Raw genomic sequence first — 14309 nt, 5'->3', positions numbered from 1 at the left:
TCCCTGGAGCACTACCCATTTTGCGGTGTCTTAGGATTCTGAATTTGGTCATGTCCTGGACAAAATGTTTTCAGTCACTTGAAAGAAGTTGTAGAAGACATACTCACAAGGTCGGTCTTAGATGTCACATATTGTGGGAAATACAAATGTGTGATGACAGAATTGGGATTGAATAAAAACACATTAGGTTACAGTTGCTGTTGTGAAAACAATATGAAAAGTAATTACAGGTAAAGTTTTGGGTATAGGTTAAAAAACTCACATAAATAAAAAGTGTGTTCTGGAAGGCAAGATGACACAAGAGAAATCACTGAAAGGAAACTCAGATGCACAGAAATCTGCTTCATTTCTGCCTTGACCATTATGTCACATTGAGACTTATTTTGCTCTTCTGAAAATGTAGGTCTTTGTACCAGATTATCTCTAAATATCTGTACTCTATGATTCTTTTATATACTAAAAAAAATTCTTTTATTATCATGGAAGATACAAAAAGTATCAAGAAAGGAGCAGGCACTCTCATATCTTGATATGATTCATTTCAGTCTAATTTCTTGGCACATGTGTATATGTAGATAAATTTTTTATTTTTTTAAAATTACATCATTCTATACATTTAATTTCATGTATGTCTCTCATCAAGAAACATAAAGTAAGCTCTTTCCCACTCACAATATATCCTTGTCTCTGTCCTTTGTCACCAGCGCGAGAGGTTTCCTCTGCCTACCTCATCCCTGAATGTCTCCAGCCTCACCCCCTAGATGCTTTGCTTCTCCCTTCTTTGCTTTGGATTTTTTTTCCTCTCCCAAATTCAAAGATACCTCACACACACACAAATTCCTGCTCCACTCATAGATACATGTAGTGATTAGTTCAGATAAATCTCCAAACATGTACTCTCAGGGTCTAAATCTTACTGTCTACCCTGAGAGACTTATTCCAACAGCATTTAAGATTAGAGTCAAACACTCTAATATTAGGGTCGAACACTCTTGAAACTACTGTCTTGAGCAGATCAATTTGCTAAGGACTCTCCCACTCCTTTTTAGAGTTTCTGTACCAATCGTTGTCTTAATTAGTGGCTCATCTCAGACTTTCTTAAGAGCTCTATTTTCCTGCTTATTGCCCTCTACTACTGCCTCTCTGGTCCTCAATCTTTGCACCTTACTACAGTATCATCTTTTCAAGCTTCTCCTCCTACCTTCAATCTTTCAGGCATCAGGGTCTTTTCCAGTGAGTCAGTTCTTCGTATCAGGTGGCCAAAGGATTGGAGTTTCAGCTTCAGCATTAGTCCTTCCAATGAATATTCTAGACTGATTTCCTTTAGGATGGATTGGTTGCATCTCCTTGCAGTCCAAGGGACTCTCAAGAGTCTTCTCCAACACCACAGTTCAAAAGCAGCAATTCTTCAGCACTCAGCTTTCTTTGCAGTCCAACTCTCACATCCATACATGACTACTTGAAAAACCATACCTATGACTAGACAGACCTTTGTTGTCAAAGTAATATCTCTTCTCTTTAATATGCTGTCTAGGTTGGTCATAGCTTTTCTTCCAAGGACCCAGTGTCTTTTAATTTCATGACTGCAGTCACCATCTGCAGTGATTTTGGAGCCCCCAAAAATAAAGTCTGTCACTGTTTCCATTGTTTCCCCATTTATTTGCCATGAAGTGATGGGACCAGATGCCATGATCTTGGTTTTCTGAATGTTAAGTTTTAAACCAGCTTTTTCACTCTCCTCTTTCACTTTCATCAAGAGGCTCTTTAGTTCTTCTTCGCTTTCTGCCATAAGGGTGGTGTCATCTGCATATCTGAGGTTATTGATATTTCTCCTGGCAATCTTGATTCCAGCTTGTGCTTCATCCAGCCCAGTGTTTCTCATGATGTACTCTGCATATAAGTTAAATAAGCAGGGTGACAATATACAGCCTTGACGTACTCCTTTTCCTATTTGGAACCAGTCTGTTGTTCCATGTCCAGTTGTAACTGTTGCTTCTTACAGATTTCTGATACAGATTTCTCAGGAGGCAGGTCAGGTGGTCTGGTATTCCCATCTCTTTAAGAATTTTCCACAGTTTGTTGTGATCCACACTGTCAAAGGCTTTGGCGTAGTCAATGAAACAAAGTAGATGTTTTTCTGGTATTCTCTTGCTTTTTCAATGATTCAAGGGATGTTGGCAATTTGATCTCTGGTTCCTCTTACAATAATCCAAATCAGAGATAATGATGATTTAGAGGAAGTGATAGTGAAGATGGGAAAAACCAACAGAGCCCAGACATTTTTCAGTAGATAAGACTGACAGAATTTAGTGGGATGAGAATGAGACTTTTAAGGACAAGCAATGTAGTATAGCGGCTGAGAGTGTGAGGGTATGAGCCCTCCATGGTCTCCAAAGTCAAGTCTGCCATTTCCAGGCTCTGTGACCATGAGCAAGCCACTCAGCCTCTCTGTGCTTCATATCTTCATGTGCAAAGTCGGATAATGGCAATACTGCTCTCATTATGTTGTAAGAAAAATGTGAATTAAACCATTTATTTGATTTTAACTTAAAGCAGTGCTTTTATATACTCAGCACACTCTAAGTGTTTGTAATCATGGGGATGGTAATGCTAATATCTTCTGTAGATGATCCTGAAGAACAGGATTTGAGGAAGGAAAGAATGAGTTTGGTTTTAAACATTTGGGGATTGGAGTTTTATCTGAGACATTCAAATTTTGTTGGACAGTCTGTTGGATTCATAGATAAAAGGAAAAGCCTGGCTGAAAACAAGTTAGTGGTGTGATTTTCTCTTTCATTAAACTAGTGAAATGTTTGAAAATCCCTAAGGAGAAATATTACTGTGAGAAGAGACAAGCAAGTACCTGTGACAGGGTTTCAGGAAACTCCAGGTTTTGTTTGTTTGTTTGTTTTTGACTGTGCTGGGTCTTTGTTCCTGCGAGGGTCTTTCTCTAATTGCAGCAAGTGGGGGCTCCTCTCCATTGCATTGCACAGGATTCTTATTGCAATGGCTTCTTCTATTGCAGAGGACAGGCTCAAGGGCACTGAACTTTAGTAGTTGCAGCACATGGGCTCCATAGTTGCAGTTCCCAGGCTCTAGAGCACAGGCTCAAGAGTTGTGGCCAGTGGGCTGAGTTGCCCCACTGCATATGGGATCCTCCTGGATCAGGGATCGAAATATAGTCTCCTCCATTGGTGGGCAGATTCCTTACCCCTGAGCCACCAGGGAAGCCCAGTTTTAAGGATGGATCAAGGAGAATGAACAGGCAAGGGAGACAGAGGAACAGGCAGAGATGGAGAAGAAAAACCAGAAGACTGAACTATCACAGAGCCCAAAGAAGAGTTTTCCAGAGAGAAGGAGTCATCAACTCTTTTAGGTGCTGCTGAGAAGTCTCCAGGGACTTTCCAGGTGGCGCTAGTAGTAGAGAACCTGCCTGCCAATGCAAGACATGTAAGAGATACAGTTTCAGTCCCTGGGTCTGGAAGATCCCCTGGAGAAGAAAACGGCTACCCATTCCAGTATTCTTGCCTGGAGAATCCCATGGACAGAGGGGCTTCGTGGGCTACAGTCCATGGTGTCGCAAAGAGTCAGACATGACTGAAGCGACTTAGCGTGAATACACAGGAGAAGTCTACAAACCTGACACTGAACAATAGCTACTGAGTTTAGTAATATGGAGGTTATAAAAAAATCATAGCAAGTGCACGTTGGGTGGACTGAAGAGAAAGAAGCCAGATTAGAAAGGTTGAAGAAATGGAGTAAGTGAATACAGGCAATTCTTTTGTGTAGTCTGACAGTGAAAATGGACTTTTGTAATTAAATGGAGGATTCTTCATTCAAGCTAATGAAATGAGGTTGCCTCTTTTTTTTTTTTTTTGCTAAACATGACTGAAAAACTCTCGACTAAATGAAGTGACCCAAAAAGTTATAGATTTTATTCCAGATTTCATTCTAAGGATAGCAACAATCAGACCAAGAGAGTGTGTTAAATGGGCCACAGATGAGAGAAGGAATGAAGTTGCTTTTGTCTTGTACCTTAAGTTCTATCCTTAAAAAAAAAAAATTAGAAATAGTGATTTTTTTCAGATGGAGCCACTGGAAGATATGGTGTTGTCCAGAAATTAAAGCACAGGGTGATTGAAGAAGAGCAGATTGAAGGTCTCTGGAAATGAGATTTTTTTAAAAATCTGTAAGGCTGGGATCTCTGAGGAGTATTCATAAAGATGGTCCAGTTATCCAGATGCTTGACAGGATTTGCAGGATGGAGGAGTGTTGTGGGCCAGATGGGAATGTCATCTTAACTGATAGCAGTGGGTGATCAGGAGATCAGAACATCCCTTTCAAAAGAATGGGCAGGGAAAGAGATAGCCAAATGACATGAGCTTAAAGAAAAATTGATTTATTCTCATGTCAGTAGGGGATTAATGTTCTGGAAGAGGGTGGGGGACAAGGAGGACACTGAATCCATCTCTCAATGCTGAAGTATAAGGGGGTGAAAACGTTCAATTTCAGAAGTAGTGATATCCTCTGGAGAGGACCAGTTAAGGTGCCAAAGTAGAGAAACACTCCAAAAAGAGATCTGGGAATTCAGTGACCATGTACCACCAGTTCAGAGGGAAAACCCTGGAAAGATTTGGGAGCACTGGTGAGAAGGGAGGAAAGTAGGTAAGAGCTGGCTCAGAAATAAGAAAGAAGGATGAATGAATAAAACTATGTAAAGTTATTTCAGTGCTTACGTATTTTTTATTGTTAACATTTCTGTTGATATGAAGATAAATGCTGCATTATTGGGCTGCTCTGACAAAATACCATAGACTCGGTGACTTAAACAACAGGAATTTGTTTCTCCCAGGTCTAGAACCTGAAAATCCAAGATCAGGAAACCAGCAGAATTAGTGTCTGATGAGAGCTGTCTCCTTAGGTTGCAGACAGCTGCCTTCTCTCTGTGGTCTCACATGGCAGAAAGAAAGAGAGAGAAATTAAGCTCTCTGGTGTTTCCTCTTGTAAGAACACTAATCCTATCATGCCAGGGCCCCACCATCATGATCTCCTCTAACCCTATTACTTTCCAAAGTCCCAATCTCCAAATAGCATCATATTGGGGGTGAGGGCTTCAACATATGAATTTGGGGGTAGGATGGACATAAATATTCAGTCTATAACAAATGCTATGACTGCTTCTTATAACCACAAATAGAGCTCTTCTCATGGTACATTTTATTGTTGAACAGAACTCAAGCACAAATTCTGGAAACAAATATCGAACAAAGAAGGACCACATGATGTGTAAACTTATGTGCTTGTGCATTGCTTATTCTTCTACCATTGGTGGACTGACAACAATCACTGGTACCTCCACCAACTTGATCTTCGCTGAGCACTTCAATATGTAAGTAAAATGATTGGGTTGATGATTTGATAAATGGACAGCACACAAATTATAAGAATTATTCTTACCTGTTTCAAAGAATCCAGAGAGAGAGAGCTATACTGAGTTAATCCTCCTTCATTCCCCGTCAGGACTGCTATAGGTCTAGAAACGTCCCTTCTGCTCTTTCCCATAGAATTAGACATGTAGGACATAGTGAATTAAAGGTGTCTGTAGATTCCCAGGTCAGCTTGGATAAAATAACTCCTGGGAAATCACTTTCACCAACACATGTGTGGGTTCTCAGTTGCACAGTCAAGTCCACTTCACAACCCCATGGACTGTAGCCCAGCAGGCTCCTCTCTCCATTGGATTTTTCAGGCAAGAATGTGGAGTGGGTTGCCATTGCCTCCTCCAGGGGATCCTGCCAACCCAGGGATTGAGCCCACCTCTCCCGTCTCCAAACACATAAGACACTTTTTATTATAAATAATATTGCAAATGGTAGTTACCTAAAGTGAAAGGGATTATTTACATGGGACAATTTGTGTAGGGTTTGTCAACTGACATTTAAACTTAAATGATGAGTAGTAAATAGAATTACTCATTACAGAAGATTTGGTATTGGGATTGAAAAATATTTGAAGAATTGGGCAATTACAAAAATAGCAGTAATAAAGTATTCTAAGGACAGATATATGAATCTGAATATGAGGGGTGTGATGCTACTTCAGTGCAGAAAATTGGGAATCTTGGACACAGGGCACTTGAGTTAAAAATTCCACTTTTCAGTCACAATAATAAGTAGTTCTTCCAAGACTTAATTTTCTCATATCTAAAACAGTCACAGTTCATATGAATATTGTAAGAATTAAATGAAGTAAACTATGTAAAAATACTTGGTACTATGTAAGAATTATTGAAACAATAGTTTGAAAGTCCACAGTGTTTTGTGAGAGCTAATATGATTCTACACCCAAGGTATAATTTCAAGGACTAAGGACAGATAATTGTCAGAGTTTCTGGAAGGTGGGCAGTGTTGAGGATGCCCTGGAACAAGATTTAAGTCCTTTTCATAGAAAAATTCAGGGAAAACCACACTCTTGGAAGCATAGTCACAAACTCTGTGAACTTTCTGAATTATTTGCAAGATGTTCCAAGAAATTCAAGATTCAAAAAATGTCACCCTCCGTTCTGGAAAGAATGAGAACTTATGTACAAAAAAAGAACCCTAACAGAGCAGTTTAGGGACAATATAACACAGACCATCATGTGCATTTACTGTTTCTATGAGTATACATCCATCATGTGTACTCCAACGGATGACTTAGAAAAGAACCTTAGAAAGACATTTGGTTTATAAGCGACAGACTTCTGAAATTCCCAGTGCCAGAAAGGATTTATTCAGTGCATCTCCTAATTCAAGGCAGGAAATGTACTTAATCCCTTTCTGAAAGCTAGACTTCTATCCTGTCTCATGAATCCCCCAAAGAAAGAGATTATACATCTCAGACCTCTCTATAAATCTCTTTTTCTAAAATTTAGACCAAGTTTTTTTCTTTTTCTTTTTTTTTTTTACTTCGTTGGTGTTAGAGAACTGCTGCTTTCCACCATTCCTGTGAAATTACTTGATATTGTCAAAATAACCATACTGAGTTTGCCCTTGGTCTTTCTGTTCTTACCTGATGCATCAACAAAATTTTCTTTCTTTTGTTTAACTGTTCCCTGTACTCTTTGAATGCATTCATCCATTTTTCGGTGACAGACTGAGAGCATTGTAGCACTTGGAGCAAAATGTTTCAGTAACTATGTTCCCTAATTGTCTAATCTTGTAATCTCCTAATCACAGGAATTTGGCCAAAACGTTCTTTTTAGCAAATATTTAAAATGTAATTAGAAATTTAGTGATTTTTTTCCTTCAAGTTTTCTTTAGCATTAAGAGTTATATGAAAACTGGAGAAAACTCAAAATATCCCTTCTTGATAGAAAATATTGAAAGAGAAGGGGCAAAACAACCTTATGCATAATTGAGGGCAGATGTATGAATCTAAATATAAGTTAGTGAGGTGATGTTCCTTCAATGCAGAAAATGGGGAAGCTTGGATACAGTCAGGGCACTTGAGTTAAAAATTCTACTTTTCAGTCACTTACATTGTGAATTTGAATAAAAAGTAAATAGCTTTAAAAGTATATAGTAATTTGAAAAATAAAAAGTAAATAGTAAATAAACAGACTAAGTATTTAAATGAATGTTTTCTTAAATATTGACCCTAAAAATACAACAGCACCCAAAGCAACATTGTAATGAAATGCATTCAATTTCATTGGAAAAAGTTTCAGAAACTTAAAACTACATGAAATAAAAAAAGATTTATGTTCTATGTTCCGGTATTTGGAGCCAGAGAGAAATCATCCTTTATTTCCAAAGCCACTACAATAATCTCACCTTTTCTCCTGACACTTCCTGCCATCTTTTTGAGCAATACCAGTGACCATTTTGTACAAGTTCATTTTGGGTATTGCCAAACTCTGAAGGATACATTAGCCTGAGAGTCAATGATTTCCTGCTTTTGACACTAGAAAAAGGTGCTATCTCACAAGTAATATAAGAGAGGAAGCAACTGGATAGTACATTTCAAAGCCTTTTCTATCTAACTGTTTATCTATTTACTTAAATATAAAATATACTTATGTTTTATGAATGTACTCTTTTGTTTTCTCTTTTACATATGGAAAATAAGAACAATGAATTCTGAGAAATCTTTTATCCTGTGCAAATAAAAACAGATCTTCATTCACGCATTCAATCAACAAACATTTGTTGAGAATTGACAATGTGCAAGGCATGGTTTTGAACTTTTTTGAAGAATACAAAAAATAAAACCTACCAGAAAGAAGATTCTAGCTCATTGCCTAGGCAAAACATACATATACAGAAACCATTAACAATTTTAAAACAGAATAACTTTTGTTTTTTGACATACAGAGAAGAAGGTAAAGTGACAAATGACAAGTATTGAGCCCTTGCCAGATGAATTGCACATATTATAGTGCACACAAACCCTTATATTCTTGCTATGGAAGTGGTATACATTGGTGATTAAGGGCATTGGCTCTGAGATTCAAATGTCTATATTCAAATACCAGCTCTTGGACAAATTACTTAATGTCTTTAAGCCTGTTACTTTGCCAGAAAACAGAAATGAGGATAATAATATCTCTCTCTTTCCCTCATAGTTTCAAGTTTTACATAAAATAAATACCACTTAGAACAGTGCCTAACATAAAGCATATGCTACATAAATGTTGGCTATTATTAGTAGACTTGAAAATTTTGATGTTTGGCTTGGCAGTTTGCAGGCTAAATCAAGATCAGTCGGACCCCGAAGTCTGCCTTCCTAAAATATTACCTCCCTAGAAACTTTTGAACATGTGTCTTTAAAGAGGACTCTAGTTGTGTGCAGCACCTCTAATCACTAGAGAAAATTTGTCTGTGTAACCTGGCCCAATCTTAAACGAGGTAAACAGTAAACACCATGCTTATGGAGAAAATGCATGCAAATAATCCATAAAATCAAAGTACATAAATTCTGTAATCAGTTTTTCCAGGAAGTAGTAGAATAGCCTGTGCATGTGTTTGCACAACTGAGAAGAGCAGTGTGCAGACTGATTGGCATTCTAAGAGTCTGGGGACAGGAGACCAACTAGGAGTCTATGACCAACTTGTTGACAAATGATGAGAGGTGAGTCGTGAAGTGATGGGTGGATTAGACTCAGGGCGCTGAACAGTCAGAAGGTGGTGAGTAACTAGGCATGAGGATTTATAAGGGTAAGGAAGGGTTAAGGCAACTCTAAGAAATTTTGACACTAGGGCTATATGTCAATAGATTGTGATTTCATGAAGTTCTAGAGAAGACTAGGCACATTCATTAGAGAAATACATAAATTTTATTTTGGATATAGTGAAGTGACCTGCTCAGAATCTATCCACAAGGAGATTTTCAGCAGGCATTTACAAATTCATTGTTCCAATTAGTTATCTATTTGGGACTATATATATGTATGTGTGTGCTTAGTTGCTCAGTTGTGTCTGACTCATTGGGACACTTTGGACTGTAGCCTTCCAGGCTACTCGGTCCATGGGATTTTTCAGGCAAGAACACTGGAGTGGGTTGCCATTTCCTTCTCCAGGGAAGCTTCCAGACCCAGGGATCGAGCCTGTGTCTCCTGTGTCTCCAGCATTGCAGGCAGATTCTTTACCTGCTGAGCCATTGGGGAAGATATATATGTGTGTGTGTGTGTGTGTGTGTGTGTGTGTGTGTGTGTGTGTGTGTGTGTGTGTATACATAGAAATTAAAATCTTGAGTGTGGCAAGGGAAATAAAGGGGGAAAAAAGATAGGAGAATTGAAACATGGAAAGATGCTTAGGAAATACTGATAAAAAGGAAGATGAGAAAAGTTAACAAGATAGGTGGAGAACCAGGAGCATGTGGGATTTTGACAGATGGAGGGGAAGACCATTTTCCAAGCAGAGAATGAGTCAGGAGCACGCAATGTGGTGGAAGGGTCAGGTAAGATGATGGCTGAAAAGAGGCTTTTGGTTTTCATCAGTGACCTCCAGGAGGGCAGATGCAGGGGAACAATGGGGACTGGGGCAGAATTCAGGCTAAAGAGAGTGAAGAAGTGAGGACATAGTGAAAGAACAAGGCAGCTAGTTTAAATGATTGCTTCAAGTTTAACAAAGAAAAGAAAAAATAAAGAAAGAAAAAAAGAACAAGCATGGTGTAACCAGAGGCAGAGTGTTCCTTTAGAATAAGGGAGGTTATCAGTTTGGTTTTACACTCAGGCAAAGGAGACAGTAAAAACAGCTATGTGAGGTTTAGAGGAAAAAGAAAGAGAGAGACAGAAAAATTATTAATTAGCTAACAGTCAGGTGGAGGTGGAATGGGATAGAAACAAGAGTAGAAATGTCAGTCTTGGAAAAGAAGGATGTGTGCTCCTGAGTGATAATGAGAGGGGACAAGTGAAGACAGAGATATTTCAGATCACGTATATACCACACCCTCGTTTCACAGATCAGGAAACCAAGGCTCCAAGAGTTTAAATGATGACCTCCAGTCAGTGGAGGCACTGGGAGGTGAAGGCAGATGGCTTGAATCCTGGTGCCCTTTTTGCTCTGCAGCCTCATTGCCTCTCCCACCATCTGGGAGGGGGCCATGTTGGCAAAATTTTTAAAAATCAAGTTTGCGGCCAGTGACAAGTAAAGACAGCATTGGTATTTGCATTTAAGTATTGCACTTTCTTTTTATAAAAGATAAACATGCACACATAAGAATTATTTGAAAGAGTTGCAATGCTGAAAACATGGCTATTTTTACTGAACCTTCCCTTTGTTGTTCTGTGTGCTAAGTTGCTCAGTTGTGTCTGACTCTGTGATCCCATGGACTGTAGCCCGCCAGGCTCTTCTGTCCATGGGATTCTCCAGGCAAAAATACTGGAGTAGGTTACCATGTCCTCCTCCAGGGTATCCTCCCAACCCAGGGATCAAACCCAGGTCTCCCGCATTGCAGGCAGATTCTGTACCGACTGAGGAACCAGGGAAGCCCTTGTCATCCTAAGTTGATATATAGCTTAGCAAGTGATTTTCAGAACAATACTAATAAGACTGAGCCAATTATCTAACTCAACCACAAGGTATGAAAAATCTTGCATTCTTAATCTTTGAATCTAGTACCTGTGGCACCTATATTCTGACTCCCTTGTGATTAATTCACCATTAGTTTTTGACTCACACTTGGAATAAGGCATTATGGAAATATTCTTCGTTTTCTGTACCTACTGTTACAATCTTATAGATTCTTTGGATTTGTATTGGCTCCTCATTAAAGAAATTCTGTTTGCTCGATGTTCTCTACCTGACCCTTCTGCTCCACTGACACACTCATCCAGTCATCATCCAGTCTCCTCCTTTCCTAACACTATTGTTAATAAATATCACCCTGTAATTAACCCACTTCTTCCTACTCTAGTTCTTTAAAGACCTCCAACTCTGCCAGCTTTTCTCTACTTGTGTGGATGCTGTATCATTTGAAACTCCGTTCAGTTACTCCAAAACTTACATTCCATTCCCATCTCTTCTTATCAAAGCTATATTCACATTTCTATAAATTTGTCATATCCATGCACATCCATAACCACCACACCTGACTGCAAGCTTGTAAAAGGTTTCATGAATTATTGGATTATAATAATTATTGAATTATTACCTTCTTCTTTTAGCCCCCAAGGAGCACAGGTAGGTGATCAATAAACATTGGTTAAGATGAACTGAACCAAGACATGAATGAAGTGCTGATTGTTCCTGGGAATCATCTAAGTAACTGAATAATCTTTTGATATTAAAATAAAGTTATTAAGGGAAATATTATTAGGGACAATTATTGCTTTCATAACAGAGGGGCTTTGCTGCATCGATATCACTTAACAAATACACCAGCTATTAGTTAAACACAAAAAGCCAATCTATCATATTAAGAACAGAAGATTATCACAAGTAAAATTTCACAGCTTGCTGATTATCAAAGTATATTATTCAGTTTGTGGGTGTCAGCTGTGAAATGTGTGGGTATACAAAGCAGCTTGGAAGGAAGTTGAATTATCAATGATTAGCACAGTCACTGTTGCTAATTATATGTTAAATAATAACTATTGTTGCTTCACAAACCAAGAAATGTGTTTATAAGCGCTCTAAATTCAAAGCCCACCTCCCTAACCTCTCTGCTTAGCTAATTACAGAAGAAGAATGTAAACCAGTTACCTAGCAATAGCCACTTTCAAAGCTCACCATGATTTTCTCTTGCAGAAAAGCTTAATATGTGTTTCTAAGAAAGAATTTCTCTGGCAAATAGTACAGAAGAAATTTGGGTATTGCAAAGCTTAGACTTAGACATTGGTTCAGATTCAACCTTGCCATATATTAGCTTAACTTCTATGTAAGTTTCTTCCATCTGTAAAATGGAGGCAAAACTAGAACTTACAACATTATTATGAAGATTAAATGGCATACTGCATTCGTGGCTCTTAGCAGAGGGCCTGGTAGGTAGGAAATTGTCAATAACCCCAGCCATTGTCATTGCTGCTGCTTCAACTTTTGCTCTTGCTGTTAGAAATCTAAGTTTATGAGTAAAAAGCAATTAATATTTGAAAAGAAACCTCTGGAAGTACATAAATGCAAATCTGAAAAGTGGCTTTGACTCAGAAATAATCAAAATAGTCATTAATCAAAAGGACTATAATCAGCGTGGATATCAGCTGATCTTGCCCTTAATGGCCAATACCTGTTTCAAGGCAATAAGTATCCACAATCACACACATTCTTTTGAGATCAGTGCTGTGTATTTAATTAGCATTATTTGTAATTTTGTGCTTGGACTTAAGAACTGCATCTATAGCACTGTCTTCCTAAATTTCAACACTGACACACTCGTATGCTTCAGGTCAAAGCATGTCTCTCCTATGCTATCATTCCTGTGGGGTTCTAAAATGTCCTTAAAGCATCAAGTCTGTACTCTAGTTTATGGATATTTTGAAATATATATGGAATTTTCTCTTTTCACCTGGGAGGACATTGAGGACACTGGGCTTTAAAGAAGAGAGGTTGTGTTTTCAACAGTCCTCCTGGGTTTAAATATCCAGCTTGACTGTACACTCTGTGACCTTGAGCAATCCACTTCACCTGCTGAGACTTTGTGTTTTCTGTATAAAATAAAAATATAATACATGCCTACAGGAATTTTGTTAGAATTAAATGTGCTTAACTCATTCCTACCCCTCTGCCTGACCTCTAAGATTTCAGGTGCCCCTGGTGTATTTCCTTTTCCACACATCTCCACTGATTCCTGAAATTGACACATCCATTTCCATGGTTTCTAAAGCTACCTGTATGTGGGTAACCATCAATTTCACATCTCTAACTGCTCTCTCAATTCCAGACTCATCTATCTAACTGACTATCCACCACAGCCACCAGGGAAGCTAAAGGGCACCTCACATGAACACCCTCCAAGCAGCATTCCAATCCGCCAACCTGCTCTTCCCTCAGATTCATGTCAATGAATAGCACCTTTTCCTACATTGTATGCCAAATATTTGTAAAATCCACTGCCTTCTCTTCATCTATGCTGCTACCAGTCTAAATGAAGCTAAAATCTACTCATTTCCCTACTCCTCTGCAAACCTGCCTTGGTCTTCTAACAAATTCCTTGTGTATGTCTCCTACTGCTAAGTTACAGATTACCATAAACTTAGCAACTTAAAACAGCAGGAATTTATGACCTCATCATTTCTGTAGGTCAGGCCTCTAGGCACGGTTTAGCCAGGTCCTTTGCTCAGTTGAAGTCAGGGTGCCAACGGGGTCTGCGATCTCCACAGAAGCTCAGAGTCCTAGACCATAGTCATCCAGGTTGTTGATGGAATTCAATGCATTGTGTCTCAATCACTGAGGCACCCGTTTTATTGCAGTCTGTTGGCATAAGATCACTCTCAGCAACTAGAGGATACCCCAGGATCCTTGCTAGATGCCCCCTTTCTCTGGCATCTGGAAGCCAGCAGGAACAACTCTCTTTTAATGGTTCCCTTGAGTAAGTCAAGATAATCTCCCTTTTGATTAACTCAGAGTCAGTCCATTGATGGGAACCTCTGCAAAATCTCTTCACTCTAGACATTAAAGAACTTAGCCTCAGGAATAAAATCTCACCGCCTTTACAAGTTCTGTCCACACAGAAGGGGAAAAGAATATACTAAGTGTGTATATCAGGGGCAGGATTCTTGGGGGTCATCTTGAAGCTCTGCCTACTACCCTTGGCTTCCACTCTTGTTACCATCCATCTTGACAATCCATCTAGCTAACATGTTTTATGAAATTCATAAATTTACATAGGCT

General features: G+C 38.8%; 1 protein-coding gene across 1 annotated transcript in view; it reads left to right on the top strand.

Annotated features, from left to right (window-relative positions):
- SLC13A1 (solute carrier family 13 member 1) overlaps window positions 1-14309 on the top strand; it is an 84309-nt gene that overhangs the window by 46751 nt on the left and 23249 nt on the right. The window contains exon 7 of the mRNA XM_081534097.1: window positions 5232-5389. Coding sequence (XP_081390223.1) covers window positions 5232-5389 — 158 coding nt within the window. The remainder of the gene's footprint in view (window positions 1-5231; window positions 5390-14309) is intronic.

The sequence above is a fragment of the Giraffa tippelskirchi genome, chromosome 10, assembly GCF_054371585.1.
Source record: "Giraffa tippelskirchi isolate mGirTip1 chromosome 10, T2T-mGirTip1v1.2.pri, whole genome shotgun sequence".
NCBI classification, from domain to species: domain Eukaryota; kingdom Metazoa; phylum Chordata; class Mammalia; order Artiodactyla; family Giraffidae; genus Giraffa; species Giraffa tippelskirchi.
This window is presented reverse-complemented; position numbering and strand designations above follow the sequence as displayed.